This window comes from Rana temporaria, chromosome 2, assembly GCF_905171775.1.
Source record: "Rana temporaria chromosome 2, aRanTem1.1, whole genome shotgun sequence".
Lineage (NCBI taxonomy): Eukaryota > Metazoa > Chordata > Amphibia > Anura > Ranidae > Rana > Rana temporaria.
This window is the reverse complement of record NC_053490.1, coordinates 121,109,149-121,128,563: the sequence shown is the minus strand read 5'-3', so window position 1 is coordinate 121,128,563 and position 19,415 is coordinate 121,109,149. Positions and strand designations below refer to the sequence as shown.

The 19,415-nt window shown below is 43.7% G+C and overlaps 1 protein-coding gene across 1 annotated transcript in view; it reads left to right on the top strand.

Annotated features, from left to right (window-relative positions):
• LOC120929449 (glycoprotein-N-acetylgalactosamine 3-beta-galactosyltransferase 1-like) overlaps positions 1-19,141 on the top strand; it is a 72,497-nt gene extending 53,356 nt beyond the window's left edge. Inside the window, exons 2-4 of the mRNA XM_040340877.1 lie at positions 2,366-2,543; positions 11,268-11,926; positions 18,784-19,141. Of these exons, the coding sequence (XP_040196811.1) occupies positions 2,375-2,543; positions 11,268-11,926; positions 18,784-18,918 (963 nt within the window). The 5' untranslated portion in view covers positions 2,366-2,374 and the 3' untranslated portion in view covers positions 18,919-19,141. The remainder of the gene's footprint in view (positions 1-2,365; positions 2,544-11,267; positions 11,927-18,783) is intronic.
• The last annotated feature ends 274 nt before the right edge of the window (positions 19,142-19,415 follow it).

Genomic DNA, 19,415 nt, shown 5'->3' with positions numbered 1-19,415 from the left:
CGTCATGAGTTGCCGAAAGAAGCCGAACGTCGGTGCGCAGGCGCCGTATAGAGCCGCACAGACGTTCGGCTTCTTTTGGCAACTCGTGACGCCCGGTATGCGACGGTCGGAAGCCTGTCAATCAGATAGAAACGCCCAGTCCCGCAGAAGACATACCCGGAAGCGGCGGTGAAAATACGGTATGTACGGGGGAAAAAAAAAAAAACAGCCGATTGTCATTAGGACAACTCGGCTGAATGTAATGTTAAAAATTTATTTTTGGGTGAACCCCCGCTTTAAATGGAATGTGCTGTTTTACAAGGTGTTTGTATACAATTACTTTAAAAGCATTTAAACCCCAAAACAAAAATTAAAGCAGCTTACAAATCTTTAGATGTGGTGGTTTTCTTTTTAAATGTTTTATTTTTAGTTAATTTTCACCTAGGAATATATTTATGTAGCGGGTGTCAGCTCCTTTCCCTCCCCGCACAGCCAGCCGCTGCTGCCACAGGCCACACAGGCTGCAGCGCTGAGACACAGACAGCAGCAGCTGCAGGGGTTCCCCCTTCTCTCCTCCTTACACTGTAAATGGCACTCGCAAAGACATCTGCCTGCTCTAGTCCTTCCCCTGCTTCCTCATTGGCTGAGGGGAAGGGACCAAATAGAAGGAGGAAGAACAGAGGCTCATGGGACAAGTAGTCACGAAGATCAACGGCCCCACTGGCACTGCTGCTTTTTTGTACGTAATTTATTTGTAAAGTCCAAGATATGCCAAATCGTCAGCAATAGCAGCGTCCAAATTGGTGCGAGGCTGCATTTGTGGCACCGCACCGATTCCCAAAATTTGTTTCTGTACTACTTTTGCCGATTTCGGGGTGTGCAATTTCCAACCCGCCCAGATGTCTGAAGTCCGGACTGACATGCGGGAATGAAATCAGTGAATGAAGTTCATTCACGCAGTCAGTGTGAACCAGAGCTTTAAATAGGTCACTTTTTTGTTTTAATTTCCCTTTGTCTATTACATCTTTTAATTGTGCATTTCCTATCCAACTATAAAAAAGTGTCCCTTTACCCGGTAAAAAGAAATTTGTCCCCAAAAGTGCAATTACTTGTGAATTATAGTCCTGTTCAACAAGCTTTGATATTGGGCCACATTGAAGTAAATAATGAGGTGCCAACAACAGCAAAAAAGATTTAGGCTACTTTCACACTGGGGTGTAGCGGCGCTTTACTGTTGTTTTTGTGGCGCTATTCGGCCACTAGCGGGGTGCTTCTAACCCCCGCTATTGGTCGAAAAAGGGTCAAAACCGTCCGCAAGGCGGCGCTGCCCATTGATTTTAATCGGCAGGGGCGCCTACAGTGCCTCAAAGACGTGCCTGGCAGGACACTTTTTTGCGTCCTCTGGGACAGATCCACAAAGATCTGCCCCGGCGCAGTGTATCTGAGATACGCTATGCCGCCGTAACTTACTTTTTTTGGTTTGAATCCTGCAAGAATTTGCGCTGTAAGTTACGGTGGCGTAGTGTATCTCTCGCGGCGCATAATTCAAATCGGCGAGTAGGGGGCGTGTTTCATTTAAATGAATCGCGTCCCCGCGCCGAACGAACTGTGCATGCGCCGTCCCTAAATTTCCCGCCGTGCATTGCGCTAAATGAAGTCGCAAGGACGTCATTTGTTTTGGACGACTTACGCAAACAAAATTTTTTTTTTTAAATTATACACGGGAACGACGGCCATACTTAACATTGAGTACGCCACCAAACAGCAGCTTTAACTATACGCCGGAAAAAGCCGACTAGAGACGACGTAAAAGAATGCGACGGCCGCTCGTATGTTCGTGGATCGTCGGAAATAGCTAATTTGCATACTTGACGCGGATTATGACGGGAACGCCACCCAGCGGACGCCGAAGAATTGCATCTTAGATCCGAAGGCGTACGAAGACGTACGCCTGTCGGATCTAACCCAGATGCCGTTGTATCCTGTTTTGAGGATTCAAAACAAAGATACGACGCTGGAAATTTGAAAGAACGCCGGCGTATCAGTAGATACGCCGGCGTACTCGCTTTGTGGATCTGCCCCTCTGGCTTTCACACTGGAGTGAAAGGTGCGGCTCTTTCAGTGCATTTTGTAGGTCCTATTTTTAGCGCAATAGCGCCTGCAAAGCACCTCAGTGTGAAAGTAGCCTTAGCAGTTGGTCAAGATCTCTAGCATTCTCAACCGTGAATAATGAAGTTACTGTGTTTCAAAGGATATATAGTGCTGTGGGATAAATTGTTATTGGATTGTGTTGTCATCTGATGTATAGTGATTTGGCATTATTTATAGGTTAAACATGTTAAAGTATTACACTAATAATGAATTATCTTTTATTTTTATTTTACAGAAATAAGCAATGACTTGTGCTAATATTAAGATGTCATGGATGCCTTACACTTTGGGCTTCATCGTGGGCTTTTTCATAACATTCTACTGGACTAGTGAGAAATTTGACATGGGTACACTTTTTCTATTCAATCCAACACTGGATTGGAAATCAATGACAAATTTCACTCCAAAACAAGGTAGCTATACAACTCTCTCAAGAGTTTTGTAATCTATTGCTGATACAGAACCACACTCACCATTTTCTGTAGCTCATTACATGAACTGCTGCTTTTGTCTACATTGGTTGCAGATTGCTTCCCCAATGTGTTTTTGGTATTCTAGCAATCACTGGTGCAACCCACCGTATCATTGTCAGAAAGGGATTAGCAATGGTGGCCCTAATGTGCCTCGGAGGAAAGGTTTGTTTCAAATCAGGCTCTACGATTGTGTGTAAGAATGTACAAAGCTTTGATACTTAAATGTTAGGCCTCGTACAGACGAGGGGATCTCCGCTGGAAACGGTCCGCCGGACCGTTTCCAGCGGAGATTCCTCCTCCGGATTTTGATCCGATGGCTTGTACACACCATCGGATCAAAATCCACACGGAATACATCCGCGGTGACGTGTCGCGCCGTCGCCGCGACGATGACGCGGCGACGTGCGCGACGCTGGAAGGTAAGTACTTCCACGCATGCGTCGAATCATTACGATGCATGCGAGGGAGGGGAGTGGACGGATTGATCCGGTGAGTCTGTACAGACGACCGGATCAATCCGCTGGACACGATTCAAGCGGATAGATTTCTTAGCATGCTAAGAAATTTCTATCCGCTTGAAATCGATCGGCCGGACGAATCTCCGCGGATAAATATCCGCTATGCCGTACAGACGACCCGATTTGTCCGCTGGAACTGATCCGCGGATCAATCCCAGCGGATAGATCCAGTCGTGTGTAAGAGGCCTTAGAGGTTTGTATTGAAAGGTCAGCTCCACAGAAAAATAGAGTTTTTGTACTCATCATGAAGTTCTGCTCTCTGAGGTTATTAAGCCTCCTTTCACACTTATGAGACTTTTCCTGTGACTTCAGATATCAGAGTCACATGACAAGTCATACTCCATGATTCCAAATGATAACCATTCATATATGTGCGACTTCAAGTCACACCAACTTCACAACAGTCCCTGTACTACTTTGGTTCTACTTTGATGCGAGTTAAGGCCCGTAGACCTCAAGTTTACAGAGGCATTCCCTATAATTGCAGCTGCATCACGCAACTTTCAAGCCTCATGCCGCGTACACACGATCATTTTTCGGCATGAAGAAAATGTAGTTTTTCAAAAACGTCATTTAAAATGATCGTGTGTGAGCTACACATCATTTTTCTGGTTCTGAAAAACGACCAAAAAAAAATTCGAACATGCTGCATTTTTAAACGTCGTTTTAAACAATGTCGTTTTTCGGGTTGTAATAAATGATCGTGTGTGGGCAAAAACTACGTAAAATACCCGCGCATGCTCAGAAGCAAGTTATGAGACAGGAGCGCTCGTTCTGGTAAAACTACCGTTCATAATGGAGTAAGCACATTCATCACGCTGTAGCAGACAGAAAAGCGCGAATCGTCTTTTACTAACACGGAATCAGCTAAAGCAGCCCAAAGGCGAATGGAACTTCCCCTTTATAGTGCCATCGTACGTGTTGTACGTCACCACGCTTTGCTAGATCATTTTTTTAAAACTATGGTGTGTAGGCAACGTTGTTTTAATGATGAAGTTGGAAAAACATTGTTTTTTGGACATGCTGAAAAATGATCGTGTGTATGCGGCATCAGACTCCATTCACAGGAATGCGTTTTTTGATGCATTTTGGAACATGTTCACATCAATGCATTTTTGTGCCTCTGCGCTTGCAAAATACAGCGGTTGCATGTAAAAAAACTTCAATGAACCCGCATTCAAAATGCAAGTACAGCCTTTTTGGCACAATTTGCATTTCGCGATTTGTGTTTTTTGCTAAGGAGAGGGCCGGGATAACGGCTGCCACATCTTTAACAACCAATGAGTAATTAGCTGTCGGCGGGCTTCCCCGATGACAGCTGAATGTAAAAAAAAGAATTGCTGCCAAAAAAATAATCTTTTTTTACATTCAGCTGTCAGCTGACAGCTAATTACTCATTGGTTGTTAAGGATGCGGAGGCCGGCTTCCCGGGCCCCCTCCTTAGCAACAAGCTATATACAGAGTTTATAAAAATAAATAAAAAAAGCAAATCGCTGTAAAATTGCATTAAAAATGCATGTCCAAATACGCAGCGAGCACCGCAAAAAGCACTGCAGAAACGCTCAAAAGTAACATGCATAGCAATCGAGCCTAAGAGACATAGCTAAGCTCATTAGAAGTGTGTCAGCAAAAACCCACATTTCTAATAAGTCCAGCTGTGTTTCTCAATTAGTGATACAGAAAACTCACTCTCTTGCTATTGAAAATCCAGTTTTCTTTCTTTCTTTCTTTCTTTCGAACGTTTTCGGCTGTGCACGCCAAATTCGAGTGGCGTGTCACGGGCCATAATTCACAGCGGCATCGCAGTGCATTGCTGGCTGATGATTGGCCAAGCATGCACTATGACCCGCATGCTTGGCCAATCACAGCCTGCAAAAAACGGAGAGCCATAATTGGCCAAAGCCAGGGTGGCTTTGGCCAATTATGACTCAAGGGTTTAGTACACGCCCCATACTATATAATGCTGCCTGGAAGGCGGCCTTGTGTAGTGTGCTGGTGGTTTGCAGAGAGAGACAGAGAGAGAGAGTGTGTAATTTTTTGGAGTTTGATAGAGCAGGCAGGCTAGTCAGTTAGAGTAACAGTGTGTAGAGGATATATATGCATCCCAGGTGTTGTGTATATATATTTATACACTGCATTGAGTTTAGCTAGATCCGCTTTTCCTAATTTACTGACAGGCAGGCAAGTGATTGTGCTAGCTGCTGTATTTTCACGTGGTGTACTGTCTATGTCCTCTGTACAGTGTGCACCTAAAGCTACGTCAATAGATTTGCTGGTGTTTCTCATATTAATTGCTAAAGGCAGTAGAGCTGCACGATTCTGGGAAAAATGAGAATCACGATTCTTTTGCTTAGAATGAAGATCAAGATTCTCAAAAAATCGCAAGGCACATACTCTGATGCATCGCATACATGTGAAGTTGAACCTTTAAAACACAGTCAGGAGGCCGAGGGGCACCAAAAAACCCAAATTTTCAAAAAATCATTTGTCTTTGGGACAGAAAGTGAGGTGCAATCTTCTGAACAGATGTGCACAGACAGCAAAACAAATGTTACAGGGGTGATAACCCTTCTCTATGTTTTCCAAAAAGCTTAAAACATAGATTTTTTGGCTGGAGCTACATTTACTTTAAAAAGTACCAGTTCAAAATTACAAACAGATTATACTTAACAACAAACCTACAGTCCCTGTCTTGTTTGCACCGCCTGTATACTGCTGTTAAAAGTATACAGGCAGTGCAGAATTATTAGGCAAATGAGTATTTTGACCACATCATCCTCTTTATGCATGTTGTCTTACTCCAAGCTGTATAGGCTCGAAAGCCATCTACCAATAAAGCATATTAGGTGATGTACATCTCTGTAATGAGAAGGTGTGTGGTCTAATGACATCAACACCCTATATCAGGTGTGCATAATTATTAGGCAACTTCCTTTCCTTTGGCAAAATGGGTCAAAAGAAGGACTTGACAGGCTCAGAAAAGTCAAAAATAGTGAGATATCTTGCAGAGGGATGCAGCACGCTTAAAATTGCAAAGCTTCTGAAGCGTGATCATCGAACAATCAAGCGTTTCATTCAAAATAGTCAACAGGGTCGCAAGAAGCGTGTGGAAAAACCAATGCGCAAAATAACTGCCCATGAACTGAGAAAAGTCAAGCGTGCAGCTGCCAAGATGCCACTTGCCACCAGTTTGGCCATATTTCAGAGCTGCAACATCACTGGAGTGCCCAAAAGCACAAGGTGTGCAATACCCAGAGACATGGCCAAGGTAAGAAAGGCTGAAAGACGACCACCACTGAACAAGACACACAAGCTGAAACGTCAAGACTGGGCCAAGAAATATCTCAAGACTGATTTTTCTAAGGTTTTATGGACTGATGAAATGAGAGTGAGTCTTGATGGGCCAGATGGATGGGCCCGTGGCTGGATTGGTAAAGGGCAGAGAGCTCCAGTCCGACTCAGACGCCAGCAAGGTGGAGGTGGAGTACTGGTTTGGGCTGGTATCATCAAAGATGAGCTTGTGGGGCCTTTTCGGGTTGAGGATGGAGTCAAGCTCAACTCCCAGTCCTACTGCCAGTTTCTGGAAGACGCCTTCTTCAAGCAGTGGTACAGGAAGAAGTCTGCATCCTTCAAGAAAAACATGATTTTCATGCAGGACAATGCTCCATCACACGCGTCCAAGTACTCCACAGCGTGGCTGGCAAGAAAGGGTATAAAAGAAGAAAAACTAATGACATGTCCTCCTTGTTCACCTGATCTGAACCCCATTGAGAACCTGTGGTCCATCATCAAATGTGAGATTTACAAGGAGGGAAAACAGTACACCTCTCTGAACAGTGTCTGGGAGGCTGCGGTTGCTGCTGCACGCAATGTTGATGGTGAACAGATCAAAATACTGACAGAATCCATGGATGGCAGGCTTTTGAGTGTCCATGCAAAGAAAGGTGGCTATATTGGTGACTGATTTGTTTTTGTTTTGTTTTTGAATGTCAGAAATGTATATTTGTGAATGTTGAGATGTTATATTGGTTTCACTGGTAAAAATAAATAATTGAAATGGGTATATTTTTTTTTTTTGTTAAGTTGCCTAATAATTATGCACAGTAATAGTCACCTGCACACACAGATATCCCCCTAAAATAGCTAAAACTAAAAACAAACTAAAAACTACTTCCAAAAATATTCAGCTTTGATATTAATGAGTTTTTTGGGTTCATTGAGAACATGGTTGTTGTTCAATAATAAAATTAATCCTCAAAAATACAACTTGCCTAATAATTCTGCACTCCCTGTATAGGGCCAAAGGGGCTGGTAATGACCTGGGAAGAGGTGGGCGGGGAAACCCATGCTATTTTTCTCAATGATTTTCATCCATATTGCAGACATTACATTAAAGCCGCAAGAAGTTTTAAATGACTTTTTTCATGTGTTTTGAGAAACTACACAAAAGATGCAGCATGAAGGACTTTTCAAAACGCAGTGCTCCTGCAGTTTGAATAGTTGCAAACATTTTAATGGGTAATGGTTTTCATGAACTATTGTTGCCCTGGAAAAGTGCAGCAAAAGTGCACCACAGCGAAAGGGGCTTAAAATGTGAATTCCTCCTTCTTTGGGGAGATTGCTCCTCAAATTTTGATGCATCCCCAGGACAGAAGTGAAGAGAAATATCCCTAACTGAACACAAATAGTAAAAAATAAACATAAAGAACTAAAGAGTATTTCAGCGCTATGGCCCCCTAAAAAAATACTACTGTGGTAGAGTTAAAGCTAGAAAGGGAAATAAGGAGTGAATGTGGCGCTACTTCAATAGATAATACTCTATGATATGCAAAGTTCCTAATAAATTAACCTACCGTAAGATGACCTTTTACACTTAAAAATATGGCTCAAAAATCGTGGGTTGTCTTATACGCCGGATGCAGACTGCGGGCGTCCATTTTTTAAAAGCAGTGCCTCCTCCTCATGGTGTTCATGAGGACATCGTCTCGTCCTCAGACGAGAGAACAGCGGAACACTGAACACAGGCTCTTCTGGGTAACTGAGTGTTCCGCCTATCGTCTGCCTCACCCTGCAAGGCATAAAGGAATGAAGATTGGCGATTTTAGGTGAGACAATGGCACAGTGAGGCAATGGCACAGTGAGGCAATGGCACAGTGAGGCAAGGTGAGGCAATGGCACAGTGAGGCGAGGTGAGGCAATGGCACAGTGAGGTGAGGCAATGGCACAGTGAGGTGGGGTGAGGCAATGGTACAGTGAGGTGAGGCATTGGCACAATGAGGTGAGGCAATGGCACAGTGAGGGGTGGAAGGGGGTCATCTTATACCGCGAGTATATCCCAAAACCAACATTTTAGCTGGAAAATTAGGGGGTCTTCTTATACACCCAGTCACCTTATACGCCGGCAAATATGGTTGCCTGAATAAAGTGCAAATTTCAAAAAACATGAGTAAAATGTATACAGTATTAGCTCCACAAAAAATAGAATACTCAATAACTGTATAAGTGCACACTGAAAACAATTGATATAGACACAATACTAACAATGCAGTGAATAAATTCATATAAAGATGCACAATAGAAATGAAAGTGACAGGTGCTTAAGGCCTCGTACACACGATAGGTTAAACAGAGGAAAACGGTCTGATGGACCGTTTTCATCGGTCAAAACCGATCGTGTGTGGGCCCCATAGGTTATTTACCATCGGTTAAAAAAAAGCCAACTTGCTTTAAATTTAACCGATGGCAAAAAAACGATCGTTAGTAGGCACGACCATCGGTTAAAAATCCACGCATGCTCAGAATCAAGTCGACGCATGCTTGGAGACATTGAACTTTTTTTTTTTTCAGCACGTCGTTGTGTTTTACGTCACCGCGTTCTGACACCATCGTTTTTTTAACCGATGGTGTGTAGGTGCGACGGACCATCAGTTAGCTTCATCGGTTAACCGAATTAAAACGGTCCATCGGTCCGTTCTCATCGGATGGACCGATCGTGTGTACGCGGCATTAAACATTCTCTATTTCTCCCAATAAATAACGAGTCCACAGTTTATACATCCATAATAAAGTGCTATTTAGTGCTTCAATATCTCTTCTTTTTTTTTAGAAGGACATGTGGTGTGCCAATTCCACTTGTGCTCCTTCTTGTTAACTGCACTCACCAGAAGTGGTCTTATGCACATGGTAAACTGACAAAAACGAACCTAATAGTGTAATTCTTTAAGATAATTAATTATAAAAGGGTTAAAAATCCAATTGCATGATAAAAGCAGTAATACAAGCAGAAATCAGGGACACAATGCATTGAGCATCGCAGTTGCTCCTGAGGATATCACTCTGACAAAACACATATGGCGGAGCTTACAGTCCCGGACTTCCTGATTTCTGATTTTACCACGTACAGTACAGACCAAAAGTTTGGACACACCTTCTCATTCAAAGAGTTTTCTTTATTTTCATGACTATGAAAATTGTAGATTCACACTGAAGGCATCAAAACTATAAATTAACACATGTGGAATTATACATAATAAAAAAGTGTGAAACAACTGAAAATATATTTTATATTCTAGGTTCTTCAAAGTAGCCACCTTTTGCTTTGATTACTGCTTGGCACACTCTTGACATTCTCTTGATGAGCTTCAAGAGGTAGTCACCTGGCGCAGCACCCCATCACTCTCCTTCTTGGTCAAATAGCCCTTACACAGCCTGGAGGTGTGTTTGGGGTCATTGTCCTGTTGAAAAATAAATGATGGTCCAACTAAACGCAAACCGGATGGAATACCATGCCGCTGCAAGATGCTGTGGTAGCCATGCTGGTTCAGTATGCCTTAAATTTTGAATAAATCCCCAACAGTGTCACTAGCAAAGCACCCCCCCCCCCCCCCACACCATCACACCTCCTCCTCCATGCTTCATGGTGGGAACCAGGCATGTAGAGTCCATCCGTTCACCTTTTCTGTGTCGCACAAAGACACGGGGGTTGGAACCAAAGATTTCAAGTTTTGACTCATCAGACCAAAGCACAGATTTCCACTGGTCTAATGTCCATTCCTTGTGTTCTTTAGCCCAAACAAGTCTCTTCTGCGTGTTGCCTTTCTTTAGCAGTGGTTTCCTAGCAGATATTCTACCATGAAGGCCTGATTGACACAGTCTCCTCTTAACAGTTCTAGAGATGTGTCTGCTGCAAAAGGTGGCTACTTTAAAGAACCTAGAATATGAAATATATTTTCAGTTGTTTCACACTTTTTTGTTATGTATAATTCCACATGTGTTCATTCATAGTTTTGATGCCTTCAGTGTGAATCTACAATTTTCATAGTCATGAAAATAAAGAAAACTATTTAAATGAGAAGGTGTGTCCAAACTTTTGGTCTGTACTGTAAGTGTTTTTTTTAACCATTTTCTAATAAATTATCTTATGGAATTACACTTTGGGGTTTGTTTTTGTCATTTGACCATGTGCATGAGACCACTGGCTATAAGGACTAAAATGTAACTATACATGTTCATAGCACAAGAAAGTTCTGAGGTTAAACTCTCAGAAATTTCCCACACCCAGGGAGTCCCAGGTGGTGCATATAGCCAGTTATAGTTCATCAATGTATGCGCTTGTACCAGCATAAAATTTGATGCTCTTTGTATGTTTACCTGTGTATAACGTATTTCCCAAACATGTACGTTTTACATTCAAGGAAATAGTTTTTCAAATGGGTGGGTAAACTTCTTACTGTAATGATCTAGTGCCCGTGGCAGGTACTGTTTCCTAGGAACGTTATCGCTTATTATACTTTGGTGAACCTTCGGTCTTTGACTACTAAAATTATTTCCAGAAAAAGGAAACAGGGCTAGACTAGGGTGTGGGTGAGAAAAAGTTTTCCAGCGATTGCAATAATTTTGTACAATAAAAAACTAGCTTTGGATTTAATTTACAGTAATAGATACAATCCAAGTACAGTTCACCCACGAAGATGACTAATGGACAACTATGTAAACCTCCTTATACTCATACCCTGACTAATGTGTGGCTGCTTGGGAGCGCATGTAGTGTCTAAGAGCATAAATAACATAAGCAAATGGTGCCAAAAGAGCACACAGGTGAGTGTTTTTATACTTGCTAACAAGTTCTTGCATTTGAATATTACAGATAGCAGCGTGAGTGAAGAGCTTTCACATAAAATACGAGTGTTGTGTTGGATCATGACATCGCCAGATCGCTTACAGACTAAAGCCATCCACCTGAAGAACTCCTGGACTCGTCACTGTAATAAGATTTTATTCATGAGCTCCACTACTGATAAGATCTTCCCCACTATTGGTCTAGACACCCAAGAAGGAAGGGACCATCTCTACTGGAAGACCATCCGTGCCTTCCAGTATATATATGAACATCACTTCCATGAAGCTGACTGGTTTTTGAAGGCAGATGATGACACTTATGTTGTGGTGGACAATTTACGAAGGATGCTTTCAAATTATACACCTGACCAACCAATATATTTTGGCAAACGTTTCAAACCTTTTGTCAAGCAGGGCTACATGAGCGGTGGAGCTGGTTATGTACTCAGCAAAGAATCTTTGCAACGCTTTATAGAGGGGTTTCGCAAAGGGGTTTGCTCTCACAAGTCCCCTGTGGAGGATCTGGAACTGGGCCAGTGTATGGAGAATATGGGGGTTATAGCTGGAGATACCAGAGACAGTGAAAATAGAGAGAGTTTCCACCCATTCACACCTGAATATCATTTGTTTGGCCATTTTCCTGAAAATACTGTGTATTATCATTACTCTTATTACCATATCATAGAGGTGAGTTCAGAACTGCTGGTGAATTCAAAAATATTTTTTTTCTTGTTAGGTTACGGTAAATGAACTACTAAATTTTGACAATTGTAAATTGACTATTTTTTATATGGTATTACTATTGTTATGTAAGTAATCTAAATGCCTTATCTGATTATTAAATACTACAGTTGTGCTCATAAGTTTACATACCCTAGCAGAAGTTATGATTTCTTGGCCATTTTTCAGAGAATATGAATGATAACACAAAAACATTTCTTTCACTCATGGTTATTATTTGGCTGAAGCCATTTATTTTAAATCAACTGTGTTTACTCTTTTTAAATCATAACCACAACATAAACTGCCCAAATGACCCGGATCAAAAGTTTACATACCCTGGTGATTTTGACCTGATAACATGCACACGAGTTGGGGTTTGAATGGCGTTTAAAGGTAACCATCCTCACCTGTGAGCTGTTTGCTTGTAATTGGTGTGCGTGTAAAAAAGGTCAATACGTTTCTGGACTCCTGACAGACCTTTGCATCTTTCATCCATAGCTGCACTGACGTTTCTGGAACCTGAAAGCAAAAGCAAAAGCAAAAGAATTGACAAATCTGCAAGAAAAGGTAGTTGAACTGTATAAAACAGGAAAGGGATATCAAAAGATATCCAAGAAAATGAGAATGCCAATTAGCAGTGTTCAAACTCTAACCAAGAAGTGGAAAATTAGGGTTTCTGTTGAAACCAAACCATGGTCAGGTAGACCAACTAAAATTTCAGCCACAACTGCCAGGAAAATTGTTTGGGATGCAAAGAAATCTCCACAAATAACTTCAGGTGAAATACAGGACTCTCTGAAAACATGTGGTGTGGCTGTTTCAAGATGCACAATAAGGAGGCACTTAAAGAAAGGTGGGCTGCATGGTCGAGTCGCCAGAAGAAAGCCATTATTATGCAAATGCCACAAAGTATCCCGCTTACAATACGCCAAACAGCACAGCAACAAGCCTTAAACCTTCCACAAAGTCATTTGGAGTGATGAAACCAAAATTGAGCCTTTTGGCCACAACCATAAATTCTACATTTGGAGAGGAGTCAACAAGGCCTATGATGAAAGGTAAACCATACTGTGTACACCGTCCCTGCCCATGCCTGCTGGACCATGAGTCAGCAGTAATACGGCTGACTCATGGTCCAGCAGGCATGGGCAGGGACGTTACCTTTCCTTAACAGCGCACTGTCGTCTGAACCAGTGATGCTCCGTAAGCGTTCAAGCTGCTACGCAGTCAGGCAAAAAGATGCCAAGCAGTGCTTGAGTTGGTCTGCTTGGGGACAGGAGCCACACTGGGGCAGATATTCTGTCAGCTCTGCAGGGGCAGGCTCAGAGGTGGTTGACGCCATGCCAGCTTCAGCCAGGAATGGTTGTATGTGACAATGGCACCAACCTTCTCTCCGCCCTCCGACAGGGACACTTGACCCATGTTCCATGTTTGGCACACGTCCTGAATTTGGTGGTGCAGCGGTTCTTGAGCAGGTACCCATGCTTACAGGATCTCCTGAGGCAGGCCAGAAAAGTCTGTGGTCATTTCCGCTGGTCATACAATGCCAGTGCTCGGCTGGCTGACATTCAAAGGAAATGCAACCTGCCCACCAACCACCTCATTTGTGACATGCCCACCAGTTGGAACTCAATGTTAGCAATGCTGCAGTGGCTGCACACATAGCAGAGGGCCATCAATGAGTACCTGTACGAGTATAGCACCAGGACAGGGTCAGGGGAGCTTGGCCACTTTTCACCACGCCAGTGGCTACTGATCAAGGATGCATGCACTGTCCTATCACTATTTGAGGAGGCCACAAGGATGGTAAGCAGCAATAATGCATGCATCAGTGACATTGTCCCTCTAGTCTTCCTGTTGGAGCACACACTTTGTGGAATCATGGACAGGGCACTTGAGGCAGAACAGCAGGAGGAAGAGGAGAACTTCCTTACCTCTCAAGGCCCCCTTTATCCAGATAGCATTCCTGTGGGCCTGCCAAACACACAGAAAGAAGAGGAGGAGGAGGATGGCCTCTCTGATTCTGCAAAAGGACCTTAGTATTCTTGGTATCAAGAAAAGGGATCATTACTGGCTGGTAACCCTTCTTGATCCACGTTACAAGGGTAAGGTTACAGAACTCATCCTGCCTTTGCAGAGGGAGCAGAGGATGAAACATCTTCAGGAGGCCTTGAAGAAAGGTTTGTGCTATGAATTTCCAGGACCTCGGAGGTTACAATTTCCTGGTGCTGGACAACGTGTTGCTGAGGCTTCGTTCAGTCAAAGGAAGAGCGGTGGAGAAGGTGGCTGGCTGACCGATGCCTTTAAAAAGAAAATTCAGTCCTCAGCGCCAAGGTCTGACCAGTTCAAGCAACCATCGCCAGCGTATGCATTACATGGTGCAGGAATATTTAGGGGCGAGAGCAGATCCAGAGACCTTTCCAACAGGTTTACTTTCCTTTCCACTTGGTTACTGTGTCTTGAGGATGGACCACCGGCCAAAACGTGCTCAGTATGCATTTGAGCTACTGGCCTGTCCTGCATCCAGCAGGCTTTCTGAATGCACATTCAGTGATGTTGCAGGGTTTTTAATGGATCAAAGAGTGTGCCTGTCCACAGACGTCGTTGATAGGCTCACATTCATAAAAATGAATCAGTCTTGGATCAGCAGCTATCACTCACCTGATGCTGATGTAACTGATTGAATTTGCTATGGATGTGGAATCCCTTGAAGACTGCCTATGCTGACTACCCTATTCCTCCTCAATCTTGATGATGCTAGCTTCCAACAACATTTTGGGCGTAGGACACCACCATATATACTGCTGTTCAGAGTATATAGTGCCTGGGGGACCCCTACGCCATTTTTTTCTTAACCCCTTCCATACAGGGCATTTTCACCCCCTTCCTGCCCAGACCAATTTTTAGTTTTCAGCGCTGTTGCACTTTGAATGACAATTGCGTGGTCATGCAACACTGTACCCAAACTAAATCTATGTTTTTTCCCCCCACAAATAGAGCTTTCGTTTGGTGGTATTTGATCATCTCTGCGGTTTTTATTTTTTGCGCTATAAACAAAGAAGAATTTAAAAAAAAAACACAATATTTTTTCCTTTTTTATTTAATAAATATCACAATTTAAAAAAAAAAAAAAAAAATTTCCTCAGTTTAGGCCGATACGTATTCTTCTACATATTTTTGGTAAAAAAAAAATCGCAATAATCGTATATTGATTGGTTTGCGCAAAAGTTATAGCGTCTACAAAATAGGTGATAGATTTATGGCATTTTTATTTTATTAATTTTTTTACTAGTAATGGCGACGATCTGCGATTTTTTTATTGTGACCGTGACATTGTGGCGAACACATCGGACACTTTTGACACGTTTTTGGGACCATTCACATTTATACAGCGATTAGTGCTATAAATATGCACTGATTACTGTGTAAATGTGACTGGCAGGGAAGGGGTTAACGCTAGGGGGTGCTGAAGGGGTTAAAATGTTCCCTAAAGTGTGTTCTAACTGTAGGGGAGAGAGGGACTCACAAGGGGAGGAGACCGATGTGTGTTCCTCTGTACTGGGAACACAGCATTGGTCTCCTCACCTCTCACAGGAGGTGGATCTGTATGTTTACACACATCCACACTCCTGCCGTGATCACCGGCAATCGCCGGTGCCGTGGGCGCACGCGCCCTAGATTGCCGGGAACAAAGGACGTCCTATGACGTCCACCCAGATCGAGGGAGGGTTCCTGCTGGCGTCATTTTACAATGCGCCGGTAAGGAAGGGGTTAAATTAGTTTTTTTCAATGATTGAAAAAATTAGTTTTTTTCAATGATTTTTATCTATATTGCCGGGACCCAAGAATGCATTACAGCCACGAGTAGTTTTAAATACATTTTTTTCCTTTTAGAAAATAAATTTTGCTGTGACATTGTTCCAAACACGGGAAAAAATTGCTACTTTACAGGCATACTAATACGTTCGTGTTACAATTGTTTTTTGCCTATTTGCATGTTCTGCTGCGAACTGAAATGGGGGTGTTCAGCTTATCCCTAGTTATCATTCACATTCTCTGATAAATGGCCAAGAAATCATAAATTCTGCCAGGATATGTAAACTTATGAGCATAATTGTAACTATAAACACTAGCCACTGTGCCCAGTGCCCACCATGCAACCTTGTGCCCACCATGCAGCCTTGTGCCCAGTGCACACCATGCAGCCTTGAACCCACCAAATGCAGCCTTGTGCCCTGTGTCCACCATGATGCAGCCTTGTGCCCACCAATGCAGCCTTGTGCCCAGTGCCCACCAAATGCAGCCTTGTGCCCACCAAATGCAGCCTTGTGCCCAGTGCCCACCATGATGCAGCCTTGTGCCCACCAATGCAGCCTTGTGCCCAGTGCCCACCAAAGGCAGCCTTGTGCCCACCAAATGCAGCCTTGTGCCCAGTGCACACCATAATGCAGCCTTGTGCTGTGCCCACCAATGCAGCCTTGTGCCCAGTGTCCACCAAATGCAGCCTTGTGCCCACCAAATGCAGCCTTGCGCCCAGTGCCCACCATGATGCAGCCTTGTGCTCACCAATGCAGCCTTGTGCCCACCATTCAGCCTACCTGTGCAGGGGAGGAAAGGTGATCAGCGCGCAGTGCAGGGAACACAGCGATAACAGCTTTCATTTCAATTGCTGTGTTCCCGCCGCTCATCGTCATATACAGCCCCACCCCCTGGCCGGGGAACTTTGATTGACAGATCACCCGTCACCAGGATTGGACAGGTGATCTGTCTATCAAAGTCCTGAGACCAGGAGGAGGGGCTTTATCTGACAGCGAGCGGCAGGGAACACGGCAATTGAAATGAAAACTGTTATCGCTGTGTTCCCTGCGTGCGCTGCTCTCTAAACATACAGGCGTCTCTCTCTCTCTCTCTTCCCCTCCACGATTGCTGGGAGAAGGACTCCCATTCCACCGGCGCTGCCCCTGCACCCACGAGGGAGAGGCGAGGCCTCGAGTAATTTTCAGGGTCCTACGCAGCTTGTGTAGTGAGCGTATTGGGGGATCGGCTCTCGTTCTAAGCTATTGTAGCACCCTCTACCTAGGTATGTACTAGAGTTAGGATTTTTTTGTGAGAGCAGGTAAAATTTAAGAGCTAGGCCTGTTTGTTTTAATCTGTGTGGGCTGAGATTGGCTTAGAGCAGTAGCATGTGACCCACAGACAGCATCACTCCACTGTCCCTTCCCTTTTCCTTCTAGAGGACTCTAGAAGAAAGGCTGGCAAGAGAGGTGGAGCTGTCTGGGGTGTCTCAGGGAGCCTTGGCCAATCCCCAACTAGGATTGGCAGGGGACAGGCCTCCATGAAATACCTGGAGTCAGCCCAGCTGGGGAGGAGTTGTCGGGTGGAAGAACTGAGGATGGAGTACTAGGCTGTCGGGCCTTGGAGGGAGTTCCCCAGTCTGGGGGGGTAACCTTGCCCCCCCCCCCCAGAGCTGGATGTCACGGCCAGTGAAGTCAGGCAGCTGCAGCCAGGAGGGCAGGCAGGACCTAAGGAGGACTTGCTGGGAGCAGTAGTCCACCTCAGTACAGCTAGCACTAAAGACTTACTATTCTATTTCTGCTACATTAAAAGGGACCTGCGGTCCCAGCCTAAAAAAGGCAGCTGCTGAGGCCTGACTGAGTCAGAGTGCCTAACCACATGCTAGCTGTGCCTGGAGTTAAGTGTTGTGCAGGAGAGAGAGAAACAGTCTGCAAGAAAGTGTTGTGCTGGAGGAGACTGGAGCTATAAAGTGTAAATAGAAGTTCCTATTGATCATTCATTGATCCAACTATTGATCTCTGGGCATCCCATAAACCCCTTACCCATCCAAGTTCAAATCCACTCAATAAATCAACAAAAACAAAGCACAGGATTGTTCATGGTCTCATGACTGAATGACAGGCCGGGAAGGGTGACAGGTGGACCACAACTTTCAGGAGCCCCTATGGGGGTACCGCTCTACACTATGAATGTTTTTCCCTCAGTAGGCCCCTCTGAGTGGGTAAAAGGATGACCTTTGGACTTGTCAGGTGGTAGTTATATTTGTTAATGTTTATACTGGAGTCTTCCATCTTGGGTGCTGGAGGTTATGAAATATACAACATTATTTAGAAAGTAAAAGTTACGTTTACAAAAACTATTGTGTGGTGTGAGGGTAGATGCATGGGGGTCCTATTGGGCTGGGCAGATCTAATTAACAACGAAGGAAGGAGGAGCAGCAAGCTCAGAAAGCGAGCCATGGTGGCCAGGCGATGAAAAGTCCTGATAGTGGGGTTTTCCTCATGGTCTGGGATGCACCCCTGTGGGCAGCTACTTAACTTGAGTCCTCTGCTGTCCTGTATCCAAAAAGTGGCAAGGCCTTAAAAGTACAGTTACGTGTAACCCTGCCATAGGAAAAGTTGGATAGGACCTGTTTGTGTCACCAAGAGATGGCAGGAGGATCTGTGTTCTGCACTTTCCCTCCTGAAATGTCTCCATATCAGAGCCTGTTTACTGCTGAACAGCCATCTGGAAAACTACTTTGAGAGTGAGGATTCCTTCCAGTGTAAGGCCTGTTACACACATTCTTTTGGGCTAAATTAAAAAGGAAGAGCAAAATTAGGAATATTATGTGCAGAGAGCAGTTACTAATAGCAACCAATGACATTTCAGTTTATGCAAGTCTAATCTAGGAACAGTTCTGACTGCTTGCTATGTTTGATTTATAAATTGCCGATTGCTCTTGCCCATTTTTCTCTCTTTAAATTTCTGACTGTTGACTTAAGATGTCTCATTCTAAACTAATTTTTCAATATTGTATTTCCCAGGGTCCCCAGTGCTGCTCAGACCTGGCCATATCTTATCATTATGTGAATGCAGAACTCATGTACACCTTGGAATATTTCACCTACCACCTTAGAGCGTATGGATACCAGTACCGTTATCAGCCATCACTACAATAAAGACTACTTCAGTGTTATAGTTCAAATGTGACTGAAGCAGGAAATATTTCTTTATCATGTTCAATTACAAAGAAATGAAAAACACATTTTTCCTTACTATCCCCCCAATTGATGTAAACTGGTCGTCTGATCCACAGTATTATACAGGGTCACGTGATAACACTAAAGCCCTGTACACATGATCGGTCCAATCCGATGAAAATGGTCTGATGGACGGTTTTCATCGGTTAACCGATGAAGCTGACTGATGGTCAGTGGTGCCTACACACCATCGGTTAAAAAAACGATCGTGTCAGAACGCGGTGACATAAAACACAACAACGTGCTGAAAAAAACGAAGTTCAATGCTTCCAAGCATGCGTCGACTTGATTCTGAGCATGCGTGGATTTTTAACCGATGGACGTGCCTACAAACGATCGTTTTTTTTTCTATCGGTCAGGTATACATCGGTTAAATTTAAAAACTATTTTTTTAACCTATGGATAAATAACCGATG